The sequence below is a fragment of the Aptenodytes forsteri genome, unplaced genomic scaffold (genome assembly GCF_000699145.1).
Source record: "Aptenodytes forsteri isolate BGI_AS27 unplaced genomic scaffold, ASM69914v1 Scaffold10, whole genome shotgun sequence".
In the NCBI taxonomy this organism is placed as follows: Eukaryota; Metazoa; Chordata; class Aves; order Sphenisciformes; family Spheniscidae; genus Aptenodytes; species Aptenodytes forsteri.
The window spans coordinates 503,612-524,951 of NW_008794117.1; the positions used below are offsets into that span (position 1 = coordinate 503,612).

Sequence of the window (21,340 nt, forward strand, 5' to 3'; positions counted from 1 at the left end):
GTTCTGGAAAAATATCTTTTTTCAACTGTGGTTCATATAATGCTCCTTCATATCAGTGCATCCTGTGTCTTTCTCTTCAGATTCTGAATACAATTTCTTCATACTCCAAAATTCTGGTTCCTAATGCCATCCTGATTGTATACTATATACTTTCTTTATGATGCTGGGCAGTTTGTCGTCTTTTCGGTTTATTTTCCTTAGCTGAAAAATTGTGCTAATAAATCTTACCTTTCTTACAGTGTATTTTTTCTGAGATCAATCACTGTCCATACAATGCCTGGAAATCACTAGAATGAAGTACTACATATACAGTAGGTGTAAATGCTTGGTAAAACAAAAGATTAGCTTCATTGCTATGTCTATTATCCTAGTTTTCTGATAATTCCAGTCACAGGAGAGGAATAATGAGTGGTTTTGTAAAGCAGACTTGTGCACAGCGGGCCCTGAAGTAAGATCATGGTTTTACTTCATATAGGTCAAGAATGGGTTAAAAGAAGTCTGGAAAAAATTTAGTCTAGTAGTCCAGATTTTAATCTGGTAATCTGCCCCATTGTTAAATCTATGAACTAAACAACCTCTTTAGCCTGTCTGCTTGCTAGGAGGAACAGTGTATTCTGTGATCCATTTCACTGCAATTACTTTTTGTGGTGAAGTGGACACGTATCTACACTGGATAAAAACAGGTCTTAGTGGGAAAAGCAATATTGTATGCATATATTTATGTACCTAGGTACATGCATGGAACACACAGGGACAATTTTAAAGATATTATACCTTTTTAGTGAGCAATAAATTACACATGCAGTACATGGTGGTGGAGGGTGGCTTTTTTTTCTTTTTTTTTTTTGGTCTTTTGGTACTTTTGCTACTATTTGTTTTGTGATCTTTGGTAAGTAATGTACAGCCCTGTTTCATATCTCCCTTCATAAAACAGATATAGAAATGCCCATTATACAAGTAATATCAAAAAGATTAATTATTCTTTAGAATATCTCAGTATGAAACTTACTACAAAGACTCACACTGTTGTTATTTCCCATGCCACCTTGTGGAATTGCATCTTTCACTCTAGTCTTGTTATTTAAATGAAGAAAGATGGCTTTCATGTCAGCTGCCTCTAAACTTTTAGACACTCTTTGCAAGCCAAATTTTATTTTTTATTTTATTTTTCAAAGATTGATTGATTGATTTAGGACCCTGTGGCAAGGTCATCAGGTATCATGACTTCATTCTAATTTCTTTTTGACAGTGTAATTCTTCAAAGTCTGAGGCTTTGGCTTAATTCGTAGGAAGCACCATAGATTGAGAAAGACAAAATCAGGCTCTTCAGTACCTAAATCAATTCCAGTCCTTAACTAATATCCTCTGAGGTCTATTAAAGCAAGAATGAGCTCATCTGAATAGCAAGGAAGTCTATAACATTTGAGACTGTAAAACTCCAGACTGAATACTTTGCATTGAAAAATTGCTATGGTAAGCAATGTGCCATATCAATTTCTTGCCAGTAATTTAATTAATGTCACAACAATGCAGTAACTGAAGCTGTAGTTATAAATTTTGCATTTGTGAGCTTTATTTTTAGACATAAATAGGAACTTTTTATTGTGTAAAAGGCAGCAGGCTTGAAAAGGCTGAATTTACTCCAGCCATGTGAGTTACAGCAGAGGACTGTGTAATTTGTTGACCCATTGCAGGATGTCCTGTTATTTTCCACACGATTGCTCAGTGAATTGTATGAAAGCCGTTGATTACACTTCAAACTGATTTAAATTGGGGAGTGTGGTAAAACAGTGTACCACAACTCTGCCTAAGATTTATCTGACCACAATCATTAAGAAAAATATGTTGCTGCATCATATTGCCTTAGAAAAGATAAGGCATGAATCTTTGTCTTAGTCCGTGCTGACAAGTGTTGGATATAAACTAAAGTTTCTGCATTTCCTTTGACAATATCTAGACAACTAAATTTTTAATCTCAAAATATTTCTAGTGTACAACTGTATGTTAAGTTTGCATCATTGCCATGCACAAAAGAAGTCCTTCCGAGCTTTGAAAGCTTTTGATGTGATTCCAGCTACTGTCTGATAACAGAGGAGTTTGAATCTATAGACATTTGGTATAGGGGAGAAAGATACTGTGAAGCTCAGTTACTAGTACACTGTATTTGGTTAATGAAGGTGGGGATCCATGCAAAGTGAGCTGCTTCTCCCCTACCCCAAACCCTCACCTGCAAAAGAAATTTAAAAAAGGAGGGATTGAGATAGCATGCTTTTCAGAGGGGTGGCACTCATCCATCTGACTGGGAAAAATATTTTAGAAGAACAGTATGTCTGGTTTTAAGCGATGAGTGAAACACTTAGTGCAGACTACTTATCAGGAGACAAAGAAATAGATTACAAGTACCGTGAACTGTTTTGGAAAATTGGAAATCCAATATAGATTATGTATTGCGAATATATGTTGTTCCAGCAGGTCCCATAAACAGTTGCTTCCATGTGAGTCAAGATGTCTAACTTTCAGTACACGTTTTGTGATCTAGGCTACCTCTCCTTGCTTTGAATCACCTTGGCCGATCACCATTGATTGCTGAGGCACGTAAAAACTTGTAACTATGGCAGTCAACAGGAACCAGCTGCATGATAGCTATTCAAACAGTAAATAAAGGCCCTGAGAAATATTCAAGGGTCTTGTAATAGTTTCCATGACATTATGACATTTTAGAGAATGTCCTTTTCACTCTCTGGGATGTGGCCATTTTCCTATTTTTTGTGACAATGACTAAAATGTCCATATTATTGAATCAGAATAATAGAGTACTAGAAAGGTACTGGAAACAGTTTGTTTCAAGCACTCATTTGCCTTATGGAGTGTTTCTAGCTGCTTCCCTTAAAGACTAGAAGAACCTCTACTGGTTTAAATTGGTGTTAGTTAGAGGAGAGTTGATAATAATTCTCCGACGCAGAAGTTCTTGAAATGACTAAAACACTGTATAACATCTTTTAAAGCTATTTGCATACCTCTTCTTTGATTATATGAAACTAATATTCAGCTAGGGGATGATCAAATTTGTTGGCAAAATTCTAGAGGGGGAAACTCCAGATACCGTGCTCTCTTAAAAGCTGCAGTTGTACAAAATGGATTCAACCTTTTTTTATTCATTACTTTAAAAAACTTGGAGACTGGTCAGTGTAGATTTGAGCATTGACACTGAATATTCAAGCAACATGCTAGTGAGTTAGGCAGTCAATTTTTATCAGCACTCTAGGAATTGTCACTTTCACTTTTGAGATCTGTCAAATATTTTAAGGTATAGAGTAGATTGATCAACTGTATATGGTCTTAACCATGTTGCATGTGCTTTTCTAAACCCTAAGTTCCCTGTATTTCATACCCATTCATTCAGAAAATGTATGCTTCAGTAAATATTGTTATTTTACATTGCAGTATACATTAAAAAAACATAATTACTATAGCTACCATTTTATCATGTGATATATCATGCATTAAGATATTAAATTGTTTTGATATTAGTGTTCAAAATAAATATCTAACTTCATGTCAGTGTATCTTCAGTTAGAACCAATAATTCAATGGGCACAAATTCTTCAAATCACTGAAGCATAAACTGAACTTTGATACTCAAATAACTACACCTCTACTTAGTGAAGTGTTTAGTCATTCACATAAATATTAACTTTAATGTGATTTATGCATGTATTTAAACTTAAGTATGTATTTCAATGCACGGATGAATGTGGATTGGATTATGCATTGTGAATACTTAAATATTCTGAGGATTTCGGACCTACATATCCCTTTTGAGCCACTAAATGTCCTCAGAGGCACTCTGTGTGTCCACAGGTTGCAGAATTAAGGAATAAAGCAGATTTGCCTTATAGCTGTCAGTTTGGTAAGATAGACCTAGAGATTGCCTTAACAAATGTGTAATGTCTAAAACAGTCTGAAATACCAGCCTCACAGTTGCTAGGGATTAGGCTGAACAGTATCTTTCCTCAGGTAACCGAATTACCCACAGGGTTTTTTTGGACTGATGCTGGAAATTACAATGGAATTACAAACGTGCCAAGAATTTTTGGGTGGTCTGTCATAAGGCCCTATTTCTCTGATGCTAAGCTGTAAGTACTTTCCTTTGCTTTTCCTCCCTTCCTCTCATCCTCTGGCTTTTATGAGTTCATAAATACTGAACTTCTATTTATTGCCCTTCCCGTGGTCTAATCAATTTTTATTTCAGCTTGTAACCTATGCAGCTTGGATGGGAATTTTGCAGTCAGCTCTAAGGTCCTGAAATTAGGAGGTTTATAAAGGCAGTGCTGTCACAGACACAAAACTTGGTCCCGTGGCTCATGGAATAAGCTGCAACTTCCATCGTCTTGACTGGCAGTAGTCATTGGGGTCTTGGGCCTGCAAAGTACTGATCATCCCCAGGGGCCCGAGCTATGTGTGGCACAAGGATTTTGTAAAACAGTACGGAGAAAGGGCAATGAAAAGAACGACGATAGCCCTTGTGTAATTATGACTCCTTTTTCACCAAAAGGAGTAGTAGTATTTAAGGGACCTAGTTTAAAAATAAATATGGGAAATGTTTTGGTCAGCAACCAGAATGACCAACACTTAACTGAAATGACTTCAGAATATGTTAAATACATGTGTCTTTCATTTGAAGAGTCTCCAGGTCCAGGCAAGATGCTATGGTGAAGTCTAGCTGCTTAGCCCTGTGTATTGTTTATATTTTGATAGATCTCTTTAGATACTACCTTGCTTTTTTGCTAAGTAGCCTAGCATCCTTGTATGCTGCTTTTTGAGAGAAGAAATACTGTCTGTAATGTTATTTGTGTAGGTTTTTATCACAAAAAGTGCATGTAAAACAGAAAAGCTGTAATAATAACATTTGATCTGTGAGCATTATTAGTCTTTAAAAAGTTGAGCTGGGCTGTGATGTTCGAGACTAATGAAAGCTTTGAGCTTTTTTGGTGTCTTTTCTCTTAGTACAGGAATTTATACATATACACTCTAAATATATACACACTCTAAATATTGTTCTGACAACACATTTAAACATTAAATCACCATAATCATCAGTTATATATAATGCTTACCAAATAGTTTCAGAGTGTGTCCATTAACAACCCTGTTTCTACAGTACCCAGCATTTTCATGAATGAATTGGAAGTAATTGCAAAATCATTGCCAGTAAAATTCGTGGATGGCAAAAACTGAGAGAATAATAAACATTTATGAGGACAGGTAAATAATACAGAGTAACTGGAATTGCTTGGTAAATTAGACCTATTGAAATAAAATGTGCCACCACTGCAAAGGTAGAACACATGTTCCACATCTGAAATGGGGATCTACAGCTATGATTTGTTTCACCAAATCTCAGACAGCTACAGTGTAAATGTCAGCATCTGCGCTAGTTACTCTAGACTTCCTTTATGGATAAAATGGAAAAAAAAGGACACACTTTGACCGTTATTCATCTGATGTATTTTAGAAGCCTGCTTTAGGATAATACAAATTACACCCTGAGATAGAAGGGCAGCCCAAATGTCTGCATTTGGTCAGATGAATCTTAGCATGGGTATCTGAACAGAAATGGAAAACATCGTGTTCTCCCCTGGCAAAGAAGGTTAATGTGACCCTTGAATCTATAAGCAGGGGAGTCAGTAGGAAGAGGGATGTCAGTTTGCTTCACTATGTAAAACATTTGAGATTGCCTCTGTAACATACAATATACAGGTGCAGTGATCTCTGAAAAGGCTGTTTAAAAATGTGTGTCTAAAAAAATCACAGAAATTAATAGCTGAAGTGGGATTGCAGTGGATAAGAGTGGAGTATGAGTCTGACAGAAATGCAATTACTATTTTTGGTGTGCAGAATTGTGAGCCTGGCAGATATTGGACTTGCAACTGGAGAGGTTGAGAACTGTTGGTCTGTTTGCTCCTCTCTTACCTTACACTTTAAGACTTTATTAAATTTAAGATGTTATTGGGATAAACTTATCTTAGTCCCATTTTATTTTATTAAATTAAACTGACTTCTTGAAATGGACTTGCTGATCTTAATTTTCTCTTTATTAAAAGCATCTCATTTTAATAAATTTCCCACAGTTGTTTTTGATGCCTCTTTTTAAATTTCCAAGTAAATATTGTAATGTTGTAACTAAGTTGGATAATGTTAAGGGAAGGTTATTCATAATACCATGTGAAGGTGCTTGGTTTTTTGCACTAATTGTACACAGGGTCTGGGGAAACCTTCATCTTGATTTAAATGCTTAAGTAGAGCACTTAAACATAAATGGTGTGAACAACTGTTAAATTTTCCAATACCTGAACAATTTAGAGTATTACTAGCCTGTGCAGTTCTTATGCACTTCCAGACACCAGAGTCAGTAATCCATGAAGAGCTGATGTCAATTATGTGAGGTAATGCAAGCTGCCTAATACTGAGCAATGCACTGCACAGCTGCAATATGGCATCCAACTGCATTGTGTCTGATTTTACTTTCAGAATTCAAAAATAAAAAGTACAAATTCAATTTGTTCAGAAGTTGGGCTCACCCCCTCCCAATAGCCTCATAGGGAACACAACATTGTTTTTGTCTGCAGACAGAGTAGCTTTGGAATTGCTGGATGTGTCCCATCCACCCTTTTCAGAGCCATATGACAGAAAACACAAGGTCTTCTCTTCTGACAGCTCAACTTCTGGTGACGACAACCTGATACAGGCTGGAAAGGAGAGTTGAACTGGCATTTATGGAGCTGGCATTATTTTTCATGGGGCAGGGCTGGGGAGCTTTCAAAACCTTAGAACTCCCATATAAGTCTTGAATCATGACAGGGCTCTGCACTGATCATTTCACATACTCGTAGTTCTTAACGAAGTGCATTCGGAAGAATTAAGGTGAGTGAAATCCTCTACTGAAGCTGTAGGCTTCTGTAAACCACAGCCCTCATAATAAGAGACGAGGGGTCTTTGATTCTGAGTTTAAACTTCATGCAGCATACAAATATAAATCCAGCCCAGGTTCCAGTGTGGAGTCAAACTCTAGTACCACAGTTTGCTTCACAATAGCCTGTGCTTCCCAGTGAATATACATTTTTCTTCAGCTATACAGTCCTCTATGACAAACTGCTGTCCCATCACAAAACTGTGGCTTCAAAGTTGAGCACAAATTATCTACAGAAATGAGAAAGACTGAAAATGTTTTATAAGAGATGACCTCAGATATTTTGGGAAACCGCTCAAGTGTGCTTTCTCTCGCTGTGCCTGTAGCTACATGCACCTGTGATTGCCCAGCAAGCCCTCATACCCTGTTTGCTCCGAAGCACTCAAGTCACAAATTCAGTTTAGCCACAGTATAGCAGCTTCCATATCACATTTTCTCACCGACATTTTTCTTCTTCTTACTGAAAGTGAAGCTTCAGAAGATCTGCAATATCTTCTATTCATTTAATGCTTTCCTGTTGCCACCAAGTATAAAATGACGTTACTGAGTTTACTAGAAACATACATTTGGTAGTTGTTGTACTTTTAAATAGAATCAGAAATAGAAAATTGTTATTTATGCTTTCAGAGCATAATGTATCAGAGATCTGTTTTAAAATGTCATGCCCTAATTTAGATGTCTGAGCTCTTCTGACACCTTCTTCAAACAAAACCTGAGAAAACCTCTTGTGATTTGAACCTATCAAGTTGGTCAGAATTGTTCTGTCAGATGCACATCTGTAGTTGTCACTTAAATTTTTACAAATTAAGCAAATTGTAATGGAATTATATGTGCTGTCTCACAGGATTGTCACTGTACAGTCATAGATTTTGTGTCCAGAAAACTCCTTTTTAAAGATGATTTTTAAAGCTTCCACAAAAAGAGAACAAGAACAGAATTATATGGTGCTGTCTCACAGGATTGTCACTGTACAGTCATAGATTTTGTGTCCAGAAGGAACTGTTATGATTATTTAGTGTGATTTTTCTGTCTTGCAAAAATATCATACCCAAAAATATTTCATATTAAACCCCTAACTTATGTTTGAACTATGGTTTATAGGCTTTTACCATTGTAAAATTGACATTTGCTGGTGCTTACATTACACTCCTGTATTCCATTTGTGTATTTGGAAGAGAAGATACTGGTCATGGAAAACTTTAGACCTTGTTTTTCACTCCTCTTAGGGCAGCCTGGCACTCCAATACCCCCTACAAAGCTTTGCTCATTTCTGCCTGTGTGGGACTGGATACCTGATCACTGGAAATAGGCACATAATGAAGATGCCCTTGGACCCACTTCTTGCAGGAGGAAGGCTGGGAAGGAGAAAAAGAGGTGTAGGAGTTACTTATTGTTTGGAGTTTCCTGTCCCCACTTCTCCCTTCTGTGGAGGGAGAGAGGGAATGCTTCACGGTTCCTCTCCGTGGCAAATCTCTGGCTTGTTTTTCTACCTCCATCTGTGAGAAGGAGAAAGATGAACTTTGTAGAGAGAACAGAAAATCCATGTCCTATTTCTATCCTGTAGCCTAAGTATGAAAGGAGGACTAGCCTTTAATCAACCTTTTCAATGTTCAGGAGATTTTTGGAGGTGCAGTGCATTACAGATGAGCGATGTTGGGGCTGTGGGAGTGCATTTGGTAATCTCTTTGGTAAGAGAGAGATCTTCTCTCAGAGGAGATGCTGTCCATGTGGGAATATTTTAACATTCAGGATTTAAAATGTTGGGATAGCAAAGAACAGTGACTGCTAACATTGCATGTAAAAGCAGTGGCACTTGCAATGAATGGGTAGGGAGCCCTTTTAGGAAGTACAAGAAACAGAAGAGTAGTCAGGGAAAGAGGAGTGATGTAAAGCAACAGGAAGGAAAGAGAAGCATGTATCTGTACTTTGAAGATTATACTCCTTTCTAAGGAAAGTTCAGTTAAGGATGGGATGCGTTCAGGACACTAGACTAGCCGAAGAGATAGGGAGACAACTAATTCTTACAAACGTCGTGGGAGCAAAGGAATAGGAACAGGTCAACATTTTCAAATGCTTATTTCTGTGGTGGCTAATGTCTGTAATTGTTTCAGGAGATGGTGCTTTTATAATCTTCCTATCACTTAAAGCCAGGACCGCAGAATGTTTTACATTTGAACACTATGCAAACAGATTATAATCCTCACCAGATACCCTCTGGTTTTCTTATTTCTCTCTCTTTTGTTACAGCTTTGTTACAAGTGGTTATAGCTTAATTTTTACAAGTGTCACTAATGGAACCTAAACTGTGGAAAACTGTAATATTTAAAGAAAATATTGACATTTAGTGGTGTATTGTGTACCACAGACTATTTTTATGAGCATTTACAGGATGCACTGGGCAGAGCTGATCATGTCCTTTCTCAGGCTCCTGAAACAGAATGCAATGAGCATCTACAAATTTAAAAGTCTGGAGAATAATTGGATATAAAAGCTGGAAGTATTCTGAAAGAAAAACAACAACTAATGTTGTTCTGATGTACCAGCTATAGAAATCAGAATGTTCAGGCAAATATTTTTAAAAAAATTTGTTCTTGAATCCTTTATACAGCAAAATTATTGTGAAATTTAGGGGCAGAAAGATGGTTCTTTATGGCAGGAAAATTTTGCTTTAGAGAATATTTTGCATTTGCCCATTTTAAAGAGCTAAATAGATTTCAAGGGTAGAATTTTGTCTGGTTGAATTATGTAGGTGAGCCTTCGTGTTTTATGTACCTTAACTAAATTCAGGAAGATCTGAAGGTACACAGTGTCCTTCTGTTGGGAGGCGTCAGGTGTGAAGAGTTTAACTTATAGCTTGTTTTACTAGAAGACTGGAATATGACTGCAAATTGTTCTGTCTAAAGGATTAGAAGCACAGGTCTAAGCAGTCAGGGATAGGTAGTCCAAGGGATAGGTAGTCCATGAAGACTTCCAGAAAGCTTCAGTGTTAAGATGATGAATCCCCAGGTGTGTTTTATCAAGAAAGCTGTAGCAGCACCTGCCATGGTACTGGGAGAATAGAGAGATGGAATTGAAATGTTGCTGTTGCATCTTAACTCACCTTTTAATGAACAAGTTTCCCCTGCATATGCTTGGAGTAAGTGGAAAGCAGGTGCTGGAAGATCTTCCATCTGGAATAACTGCTCAAAATAAGTCACAGGATCAATTTTGTCTTTCTTTGCACCCTAGATTGTGGGTTCAGCTAGCATATCCAGTGACGTTTGTGCCTCCAATGGATTGTACCTGTGTTATTAAGAGTATTGCAAGGTTGTGTTCTTGCCATGGAAAAGCGTGTGTTGCAGCTGTAGATATTTGAGGTATCCATAGCTTTTAAAGTGTTAAAATATTACAGTCCAGAAAACTTCCTTTTTAAAGATGATTTTTAAAGCTTCCACAAAAAGAGAACAAGAACAGAATTATATGCTGCTGTCTCACAGGATTGTCACTGTACAGTCATAGATTTTGTGTCCAGAAGGAACTGTTATGATTATTTAGTGTGATTTTTCTGTCTTGCAAAAATATCATACCCAAAAATATTTCATATTAAACCCCTAACTTATGTTTGAACTATGGTTTATAGGCTTTTACCATTGTAAAATTGACATTTGCTGGTGCTTACATTACACTCCTGTATTCCATTTGTGTATTTGGAAGAGAAGATACTGGTCATGGAAAACTTTAGACCTTGTTTTTCACTCCTCTTAGGGCAGCCTGGCACTCCAATACCCCCTACAAAGCTTTGCTCATTTCTGCCTGTGTGGGACTGGATACCTGATCACTGGAAATAGGCACATAATGAAGATGCCCTTGGACCCACTTCTTGCAGGAGGAAGGCTGGGAAGGAGAAAAAGAGGTGTAGGAGTTACTTATTGTTTGGAGTTTCCTGTCCCCACTTCTCCCTTCTGTGGAGGGAGAGAGGGAATGCTTCACGGTTCCTCTCCATGGCAAATCTCTGGCTTGTTTTTCTACCTCCATCTGTGAGAAGGAGAAAGATGAACTTTGTAGAGAGAACAGAAAATCCATGTCCTATTTCTATCCTGTAGCCTAAGTATGAAAGGAGGACTAGCCTTTAATCAACCTTTTCAATGTTCAGGAGATTTTTGGAGGTGCAGTGCATTACAGATGAGCGATGTTGGGGCTGTGGGAGTGCATTTGGTAATCTCTTTGGTAAGAGAGAGATCTTCTCTCAGAGGAGATGCTGTCCATGTGGGAATATTTTAACATTCAGGATTTAAAATGTTGGGATAGCAAAGAACAGTGACTGCTAACATTGCATGTAAAAGCAGTGGCACTTGCAATGAATGGGTAGGGAGCCCTTTTAGGAAGTACAAGAAACAGAAGAGTAGTCAGGGAAAGAGGAGTGATGTAAAGCAACAGGAAGGAAAGAGAAGCATGTATCTGTACTTTGAAGATTATACTCCTTTCTAAGGAAAGTTCAGTTAAGGATGGGATGCGTTCAGGACACTAGACTAGCCGAAGAGATAGGGAGACAACTAATTCTTACAAACGTCGTGGGAGCAAAGGAATAGGAACAGGTCAACATTTTCAAATGCTTATTTCTGTGGTGGCTAATGTCTGTAATTGTTTCAGGAGATGGTGCTTTTATAATCTTCCTATCACTTAAAGCCAGGACCGCAGAATGTTTTACATTTGAACACTATGCAAACAGATTATAATCCTCACCAGATACCCTCTGGTTTTCTTATTTCTCTCTCTTTTGTTACAGCTTTGTTACAAGTGGTTATAGCTTAATTTTTACAAGTGTCACTAATGGAACCTAAACTGTGGAAAACTGTAATATTTAAAGAAAATATTGACATTTAGTGGTGTATTGTGTACCACAGACTATTTTTATGAGCATTTACAGGATGCACTGGGCAGAGCTGATCATGTCCTTTCTCAGGCTCCTGAAACAGAATGCAATGAGCATCTACAAATTTAAAAGTCTGGAGAATAATTGGATATAAAAGCTGGAAGTATTCTGAAAGAAAAACAACAACTAATGTTGTTCTGATGTACCAGCTATAGAAATCAGAATGTTCAGGCAAATATTTTTAAAAAAATTTGTTCTTGAATCCTTTATACAGCAAAATTATTGTGAAATTTAGGGGCAGAAAGATGGTTCTTTATGGCAGGAAAATTTTGCTTTAGAGAATATTTTGCATTTGCCCATTTTAAAGAGCTAAATAGATTTCAAGGGTAGAATTTTGTCTGGTTGAATTATGTAGGTGAGCCTTCGTGTTTTATGTACCTTAACTAAATTCAGGAAGATCTGAAGGTACACAGTGTCCTTCTGTTGGGAGGCATCAGGTGTGAAGAGTTTAACTTATAGCTTGTTTTACTAGAAGACTGGAATATGACTGCAAATTGTTCTGTCTAAAGGATTAGAAGCACAGGTCTAAGCAGTCAGGGATAGGTAGTCCAAGGGATAGGTAGTCCATGAAGACTTCCAGAAAGCTTCAGTGTTAAGATGATGAATCCCCAGGTGTGTTTTATCAAGAAAGCTGTAGCAGCACCTGCCATGGTACTGGGAGAATAGAGAGATGGAATTGAAATGTTGCTGTTGCATCTTAACTCACCTTTTAATGAACAAGTTTCCCCTGCATATGCTTGGAGTAAGTGGAAAGCAGGTGCTGGAAGATCTTCCATCTGGAATAACTGCTCAAAATAAGTCACAGGATCAATTTTGTCTTTCTTTGCACCCTAGATTGTGGGTTCAGCTAGCATATCCAGTGACGTTTGTGCCTCCAATGGATTGTACCTGTGTTATTAAGAGTATTGCAAGGTTGTGTTCTTGCCATGGAAAAGCGTGTGTTGCAGCTGTCTTTTCTGCTCTCCCCATGATCCTTCAACACTTCCACTCTGTTTTCTACAGCACGCCTCTATGTGCAAAAGCTGAATTGTAAAGCATGCCAGTTTCAGCCATCATAAAGTTGTCATGCATTTTTGTGACTAGATTATCTAGTCTAATTATTTTTTAGACCAAGACACAAATATTTTGTTATTCTGAAGAACAAACTCTTACGTTTAGTGTCAATGTTAGAAATGAGGAAAATAATTAGGTACAAGTTGCTAACTTTTCCTTCTTTTTCAAAAGCCTCTTCCTTTTTTTCAGCTAGGATTCTCCTTTTCTACAGATGAAAAAAGCCTGTCTTCCTTTATTGTTGGCAGCTCTGCACACCTGGAAGTTTGATTGGGAACACGTTCTGAAAAGAGATGCTTTGAATGGGTGTTATTCTGTGGAAAGCTAAATCTCCCATAGCTGTTACTGCCATGCTTTTAGATTAAATTAAACAGTTCGGTGTAACTATTAATCACTTCAATTATTTCCATAATTCAAACTCCAAGGCAGCTTTGTGTTTTTAGCTGGCTTAGTCGTATCACATGGCCATGACTTTCAAGGCATTGTCCAAGGGAGAGAAACACTTACTTGGAAAAATCTTATTAGGCTGGAAGGCAGAAGTGTTCTCAGTGACAAGCTCTCCTGGTTGTTTTGCAGCCCCTGCTTGGCTGCCTGTTTGGAAGCAGCCTCCGTGCCTTGAACTACAGTGTTTAGGAAAGGACAGGACTTCTTTGGTGTATGGGAAATCTGATAAAGAACAGCAGAGGTCCAAAAGGCCCAGCTAGCCAGGTCTTTGCTTGTTCTTACGTCAGCCAATCCCCAAAATGCCTCATTTTGAGAATACAGAAAACATCTCATTGAAACCTGTGACTTAAATCCTTCCCAGAGCTGGGCATCCTGCCCAGCTCCCTCCATGCTAAAGTCTCTTACAAAAGGGATAAAGACCATGAATCCAGAGAGGGCTGTGAGATTATTGGTCCAACAGACACTCCCTATTCTCTACCTGGATATGAAGCCAGTGTTGACTTAACCCTATGCACGAGTGTAAAGGTTAGAGGAAACCCCAACCTTACACTGCTTTGTGTTGTTAATGAAATGCTAGCAGACAATGGAAAGCAACTCAAAAGACTGCACAAAAAAGAGAAAGATTAATCCCATGTCAATGAACACTTTAACCTGATTCATCCGTCGGTCCCACTGTGTGCAAAGTGAGCCCTAATGATGCATCAGTCATTGGCCTGTAACTTGGTGTATAGTTGGGTTTTTTTCTTTCACTTATAAATCTGTCCCAATTCCCATGTTTCTGAGGTTTTAGTCGTAAGGCTTACAGCATGTTACAGAAATACTGAGAATTATGCTTGGGTCGGTGGGAAAAGATAGCTTAAAATAATTTTTCTTTTTCAGTAGCTCTTTAAACCTAAAATTTCACAGACATCATTATTTGTATCTTACAGGCCAGATTTATTTTTTAGATCAATCAGTGAGCAGCGGTTGATCTACAAAGATGTTTTAGAGACAGATTGTTACAGGTTAACAGGCTGAGTTCAGAACTTTATCGATATAGTCCCATAAAAACTGGTAGAGGTTACATTGAAGCTAACAGATTCAGTGTAAGTAAGCCTACCGCAAAGCTGTAAGAAGGCTGGGTATGTACATTAACTCTCCTGATAAAATTTCTGCAGTATAAGTTTGTTTGTCCTAACATTCACCTTATGCCTTCTGGTGGCAAATTCAGCTATGCACAAAATTATTTCCAGGTGATCTTTTTGATCAGAGAACTGATTGTAGGGGAAGTACATGTGCAAAATGCAGTGGGGTCAGGCTGCCTTCCTTGTAAGGCCCTACAGAATGGTGGGGGCAGCTGAGACCAATCGTTATTTAATCATCCCAGGAATACGTAGAGGTCTGCTGTTTCATGGAGCAGATGGAAAGACAAAACTGCAAATTAAATGTGAGTGTGAGTGCTGATTCTCACTGTAAATATTTTCTGTTCTGAATTTATGGTAAATAAGGAGCAGTGGAATAAGAAAATTATGCAGTTCTAGACAGATACAGATTACAGGCTTTTTAATAGAGGTAATCCTATGATGCCCAGTGAGCATCTGTTGGTTACAAAGTGCTTGGTTAGATTTTCACACACCTTCTCTGTTCGTCTCCAGGCCTCCACTCCTGCTGAAGGCTGATGTTTTTAGAACTGTATTTAAAATGTTCCTGCAAGAATTTGCACTTACAAAACTCTTTTGCGAGTAGCAGGGCCTTTTATAAGGAGAGAGAGATAATGAACTGCAGTGTCTTAAAGGCCAGATTTTTAAAGGTATTTAAGTGCTTATAGCGATGGAAATTGAATATCTAGATGCTCTTGGAAATCCCTCAAGATGCTTAACTGTGTCTGTAGATGCTTTAATAAATTTGTTCCAAGTGGTTTGCCTAAGGTGCAGTTAGTCACTGTTAGAGAGTTGAAAAGGGAAACTTTCTCTTACTGCTGCAGCCATTAATCATTTTTGCCTTCTTTATGACAAAGTGATGGGAAAATACAGCTGTTTATAGAATCTGATGGAATAGGGAAGAATTTGCAATGAGTTATAAAAGAAAACTGAAGTTCAACTTTTTCTGAGTAGTAGACTTCTCCTGTAAACTCATGCTTATAACTGTAATGGTTGAAGGTAGCCTCTCACTGTTTGTAAAGTTTCTATAATCACCACATGGTTAATCAAAATTATTTGCTAAATCCTTTCTACAGTGTGGTTGATGATCTGTGACGTATTAGGTAGCAGGTCTTTGAGAGAATTTGATCTGCTCAATGCATTTTGATAGTAAAAATCACATGCTATTATTTCTCTTTTCTGTTTGATCATAGTTCTTGTTGCAAACCTAGTATCTCGTTTGAGTATTTAATGTTTCCAAGTTTGCATTCATTTTTCTTGATATCATCTCATTTACTTACATACACTGGGTGAGTATGAATGCCAGGTGAAATGATTTTTTGTGTATTTACAAAAAATAGCGATACAATCCCCACAAGTAGCTTTTGTCAGTGTAATCTTTTTACCCTGTTTTTCATCATTACTGCATATTCTCAGTTTACTGTTTTTCTCATCAAATGCTTTTGTTTCCATTAACCAGGATGCTGAGAAATTGGCCGGTGAAGAGCATGCCTGGAAAGAAGTCAAAGATGCTGTAAATGAAGTGAGATACCCAAAATCAAAAGAAGGTATCCTTTCAGTGACAGGCTATGGGCTGTCATTCAGTTGTGAAAACAATCCAGAGAGCCTGTTAGTACGCAGTTCATCTTTTGAGATCTATTTCCTAAAGGCTTACATTTTTATGTTGGTTTAAAATGTATTTTTAATTCATTTGATGTTTTAAACATGTAATATTCTTAACCGTATTAATAATAATAGCCTCTGATTACTTGGACTGGAACTGATTCATGGCAGGGACAGTATATCTAGGATGGGAAGGGATATTTTGGCTTAGGTTTAGACTTCTGCCATCACAGCCCACCACTTCATATAAATCCACTTCTAAATGAAATAAAGCTTAATCTGAAACATTGTTAAATTCTTTGTTCCATTACTCTCACTGTGAACATTTCCAGGTTCCCATTCTTTGCACAGCAATGACAATAACAGTCAGGTTCACTGCAAACATTACAGAAAAATTATAATAAGTTATAATAATAATATATAATAATAATTGATAATTAAGCAAATTGAATGAGATGATCTTGCACTAATAAACAGAACTGGAGCCTAATGGCCATCCTGTAGATATTCAATCCAATTAAAAAAATTAGTGAACAGCAACAACCAAGAAAAGATGAGCAGAAGAGAGGTGGAGATTTCTACTAGAAGATTATGAATATATTGATCCCTCTCTCATGTTAGTCTATTCAGTGGAATTTCACTGACTGTGAATTTGGCCTATTGTAGCAAGATGCCTTACCATTTTCAGAAACGTGGACTTTCTTTGGAGCTAGAGAGAATTAAATCTTCCAGTACTCCTTTTCAGCAGCATAAAAAACAAGTGTGCATAGTGATATTCCAGGCTGGAAACAAGCGATCGCAATTTTTATTGTAACAAAAAAAAAAACCAACCAAAAAAAAAACCAACTGAGTTTGTTTCTTCCTAATCCAGAAAGATTTGTTTGTTAGCAAAAGGGAAACACTCATCTCATCTAACGTTAATTTTCATATAGTTTCTAGTCTGTCTTAAGTTCCTCTGTAGTCACTGGATTGAGACAGACAATACTGAAATAGATCTTCAGGCATTCAGTTATACTTCAGGGCCCATGTTTTAACCTGAAAGTTAAATTATAGATATGCAACATGCAGTTGCAATCATTTTTATACCGAAAGTATGGAGCTAGAATACTGGTCCTATTTAATGTTCCTATCTTTAATTGCAGGAGAAATTGCACCTACTGAATTTTCTAGGGTCTTTAATTAAGATTACTGATTTAACTGATATTTAAAAATGAATCAAACGCATTGTAGTAAAAGGTATCAGGACTGGTTGAAAAAATATGTCCTTGTTTTCTGTTCAGCTTCTGTTCTTAGAGACAGGCTATTTGAAATGTGTCATCTTTCCTTCCATTGCACCACAATACCAGTGCTAATTGGCATCCAGTGACGAGTGCAGTACCTGAAGAGGGGGCTTGACGTTTGTCCACTTGCCAAGAATGAATAGAAAACCTTCCTTGCTGACTGAGGCACATAGTCATTAGTTTCTGCAAATGTAATTTTTTTACCAATTTTTTTAGTTCCTACAGTTGAGAAAGTTAGTGACTTCCAAAACCTGAGCTACTGATTATAACTGATAGTGTTGTAATGCTACATCTGCAGTTAGAGAACTTGAAACAATATGTGAGTGAACTGTCTCAGACCCAAATTCCAGTTTAAGCATACAAATTGAGATGCTAAAGCCCAGTGCAAGGGGATTATTGTGGAGAAAAGAATCCCTCTGCATCTCAGGCCACACAACAGTAGCAGAGCCGCTTGAGGGCTGCTCCTCTAGTCTTGGGCAGATACAGGACAGCCAGCTTCTCTTTTGTCCTGTTGCAGCTGGTAGTGGGTTTTCTAATTTGCAATTTATGTACCTGAAAATTTGGTCCCAACAGGTTTTGCAATATAGCACTTCTGCTACTAGATGTTAGTGAGTGAACAAAGCAGTATAATGAGAAGTAAAAGCAGACAGACTAATACTATGCATCATCTAAAATGGTAATCTTTCAAGAATGTCAGTGCTTTGTACTTTCTACAAAAATTGTATCAAGTGGAAATAATATCCCTCATTCTTCTGTTTGTCTGTCCTTAATCAGTTGTAAAGAATACATGGATGTTTGCCAGAGATATAAAGGTTAAGGTGCAATTTTATAGTAACACATTCCTTTCCTTATATGGTTCTTTCAATCCAAGGGCATGAGAGCAATTCACAAATAATTAGTTTAGCCTTGTAACAACCATGCTATAAATCCTGGCCAGCCACATACTGGTCACATTCTTAAATTTAAGTATGTAAATATTCCCATGTTCAGGAAGGACTAATTACTTCATCATAGGGTTATCATTGTACATTTAAATCCATTGCTGGAGTGGGGTGAATAGTAAATTCAGTAATGTTGTGAAGATAACGGCTGAACTTTCTTGAGTTGATTGTATGGAAAGGACTATGATACAAACGATGTTATTACTTTTCTTACTATAAGTCTACTTTTTTTTAATTTGATTTGTTCTTACTGGTGTGTATGGTACCTTTTTGTTGTTTAGACTGCTTGCATTCTGGGACTCTCATAAAGTCCCAGATGACAGTACTCATTTAAAATCTGGGAGTATTGGTATTCAGCTTAGGTGAGGTCAAGAGAGAGAAGAATCTGGTCCACAGAGAAGTCAAACCAGTGTAGAATGTAATGAAAATAAGTGATTTGTGGTAAGGAATATCCAACTAAAGTGAATGCAAGCCCCAGCTTACTTTTCCTGTCTTCCAAACACAGAAAAAAATCTTCTTGTAGCATTGGAGGTAAAAATCTTCTTTACTGCCAGATCCTTAATCCTGAACTATAGTCAGACATCAGAACTGCGATGCTTTTCTTTCTCATGCATGAAACATGCAGCTGTACATGAAAAAAACAATGCTCTTTAGAACTGTTTCAAGGAGAAATAAATTTAATTAATTGCAAGAAAAGGGTCTAATTTCATGAGAATTCTAAACGAAATCTTGGGCAGCTTAAAAGTATGTGTCATTATTTTAATGTATAAAAAATTAAATTTATTTTATTAGCTGCTGAGACATTTTAAGATACATTTCCATGGATACTTGCCCTTGGGTGTAAGATTTGGAGGAGTATCTTAGGTAAACAATAATGTTTCAACAGCTAAATAAAAAGTATTTGAATTTTAGTTTGTTATGTATTAAAATATCCTTTCATGTTGTCATCTTTCTTTTACCCTTTATTGCTGAAATACTGCCTTCTTTAGAAATTGTTTTGCTAAATGTAAACAAAGCATAGTTACCTAAGCTATCACTTCTGAGTTCAAGTATGTTTTCAAGAATTGAAGCAGAGTCTGGAATGATGGCAGCTTTTTTATCTTAATGCCCTGTAGCTCTTAATCCTTGCTAACAATGTTTAGAACTTGTATTTTTGTTTGATTAAAGATATTTCTTTAACTAAGGCTAATAACAGAGTGGGAGCAGGTTCTGGCAAGATGCCAGAATCTCTTGACCAGCAATATGGGTCGTCTTCCAGACACAAATATCTATCAACTGAAAATGCTTGACTGTGCCATGGATGCCTGTATTAACCTTGAATCCTGGGAAGAAGCTTTGTATTATGGCAGCAGGAGTCTGGGACCATACAGGTAAGAGATGTAATTGATTCAACTGTTTCCAAAGATGGGGGGAGAGGGGGTTGTCTCATTAAAAGCAAAGATTGTGTTTCATCTAGATGCTCCTTGCTGTTTTTATTTCTTGCTGTACATCGTGCCTTGCTTTCCAGGTTAATGGGTGAGGCAGAACTCCCATTCTGCTTCCACAGTCAGGCTGAGAGCAAATAAAATGATAATAGGAACTATAATAATAACTGATTATTAGCTCCTCACTGCTTCATGTGTTCAAATGATGCCCCATCCCTGATCAGAAGCTGACTTTCTGGTTCAGACTCCCTTGCCATGAGGGTATCAGTGTTTTATGCTGAGTTTAGGTCAAACTTGAGGGACAGGTAGCTGGCTGAAATAATGTATATTCTCTGTATACTCTATACATAGAGTTTACAGAAAGAATAAAAACAATCTTGCAAAATGCCGTTTCAACTGGAAATGAAAAAGCCCCTGGTCCTTGTTTTGGGAAGGGGCCGAGGTGGTGAAGCACTTGCTGTTGTTCTCTCCTGGTCAGTACTTGCTCCTATGCTACGTGCTGGGAGAGTTTGAGTCTGATGGCCTTTTATCAATAAGGAAGGATGCTCTAGGAGATCCTGCTTCATGTGGTAAGTCTTGAAATTGATTGGAGCCTGGACCTGTAATGCGGCTTTGGTCATCTAGTGGAGAAGGGGCAGGTGCTGTCTGCTTTGGTCTGTGTTCTAAAAGCTCTAAGACTCAAATCTTTGGGTTCTAGATATTTGCATTGTTTGTAACTAAATGTAAACCTGTGCTGATTGTCCAGATATAATGTCATTTGTGCATGAATGTTCATTCTTGGTAAGGTATTTTTTAGAGCATCCATTTCTTCTCTGTTTGTTCTTCTGCACCGCGTGATGTTCCGGTACATAGTGTGATGTTGAGAAGTGTGAGGGGCATGCTAGTGCTGAACAGTATGTGCTGCTGTGAATATGAACATCTCAGATTTTACATGTCTTCCCTAATCAAACCAGGATGCCATTAGCATTCAGCATTTTGCCTGAGGAAATTTCATCTGGCAGCCTGTTTCTGAATAAAATTCTGGGCTTTACTTGAGAAACAACACAGCATTTCAGAGCTTTCACTATAAAGTAATTAGCGAGAAATCTGCATAGGCTGTGGTACACCAGAGCTGTGGAGAAGCTCAGTGTTCATAATGCCTATTACTTCTCGTGGAGGAGGGCATGAGTGCCTACAAATTCTCATATTTCTTCAGGGTGAAATTCACGTCATGCATGTTCCACTTAACCTTTCAAACAGGGCTTATGTAATACTGCAGCAGTACATGCTTCCTGCCAGACCTCTACCGTGTGGCACGCTCCAGATGAGCAGAGTAGTCTGCCTGTTTAAATGTTCCCTTATTAAATAAAAAAACCCCACCTCACTTGTTTTTTATTTTATAACTTGTTAACTCAGTTCTTCACAACTGAAAACTGAGGATTTTTCCACAGACATTCCCAAGAGCAGAGATTACAGTGAGACCAAGTGCAATTTTACCAGGTAATTTAATAAAGCTTTCTCTGTTTTGCTTACTGAAGTGCACTGTAGATTTCAAGCTGTTTAATGCAGGAGTTTGGAGATGAAGGAAAAGGTTCAACT

General features: G+C 37.6%; 1 protein-coding gene across 1 annotated transcript in view; it reads left to right on the plus strand.

The window, feature by feature from the left end:
* Positions 1-21,340, plus strand: part of SMYD3 (SET and MYND domain containing 3) — a 407,161-nt gene that overhangs the window by 325,525 nt on the left and 60,296 nt on the right. The window contains exons 9-10 of the mRNA XM_009276285.1: positions 15,975-16,062; positions 19,534-19,708. Of these exons, the coding sequence (XP_009274560.1) occupies positions 15,975-16,062; positions 19,534-19,708 (263 nt within the window). The remainder of the gene's footprint in view (positions 1-15,974; positions 16,063-19,533; positions 19,709-21,340) is intronic.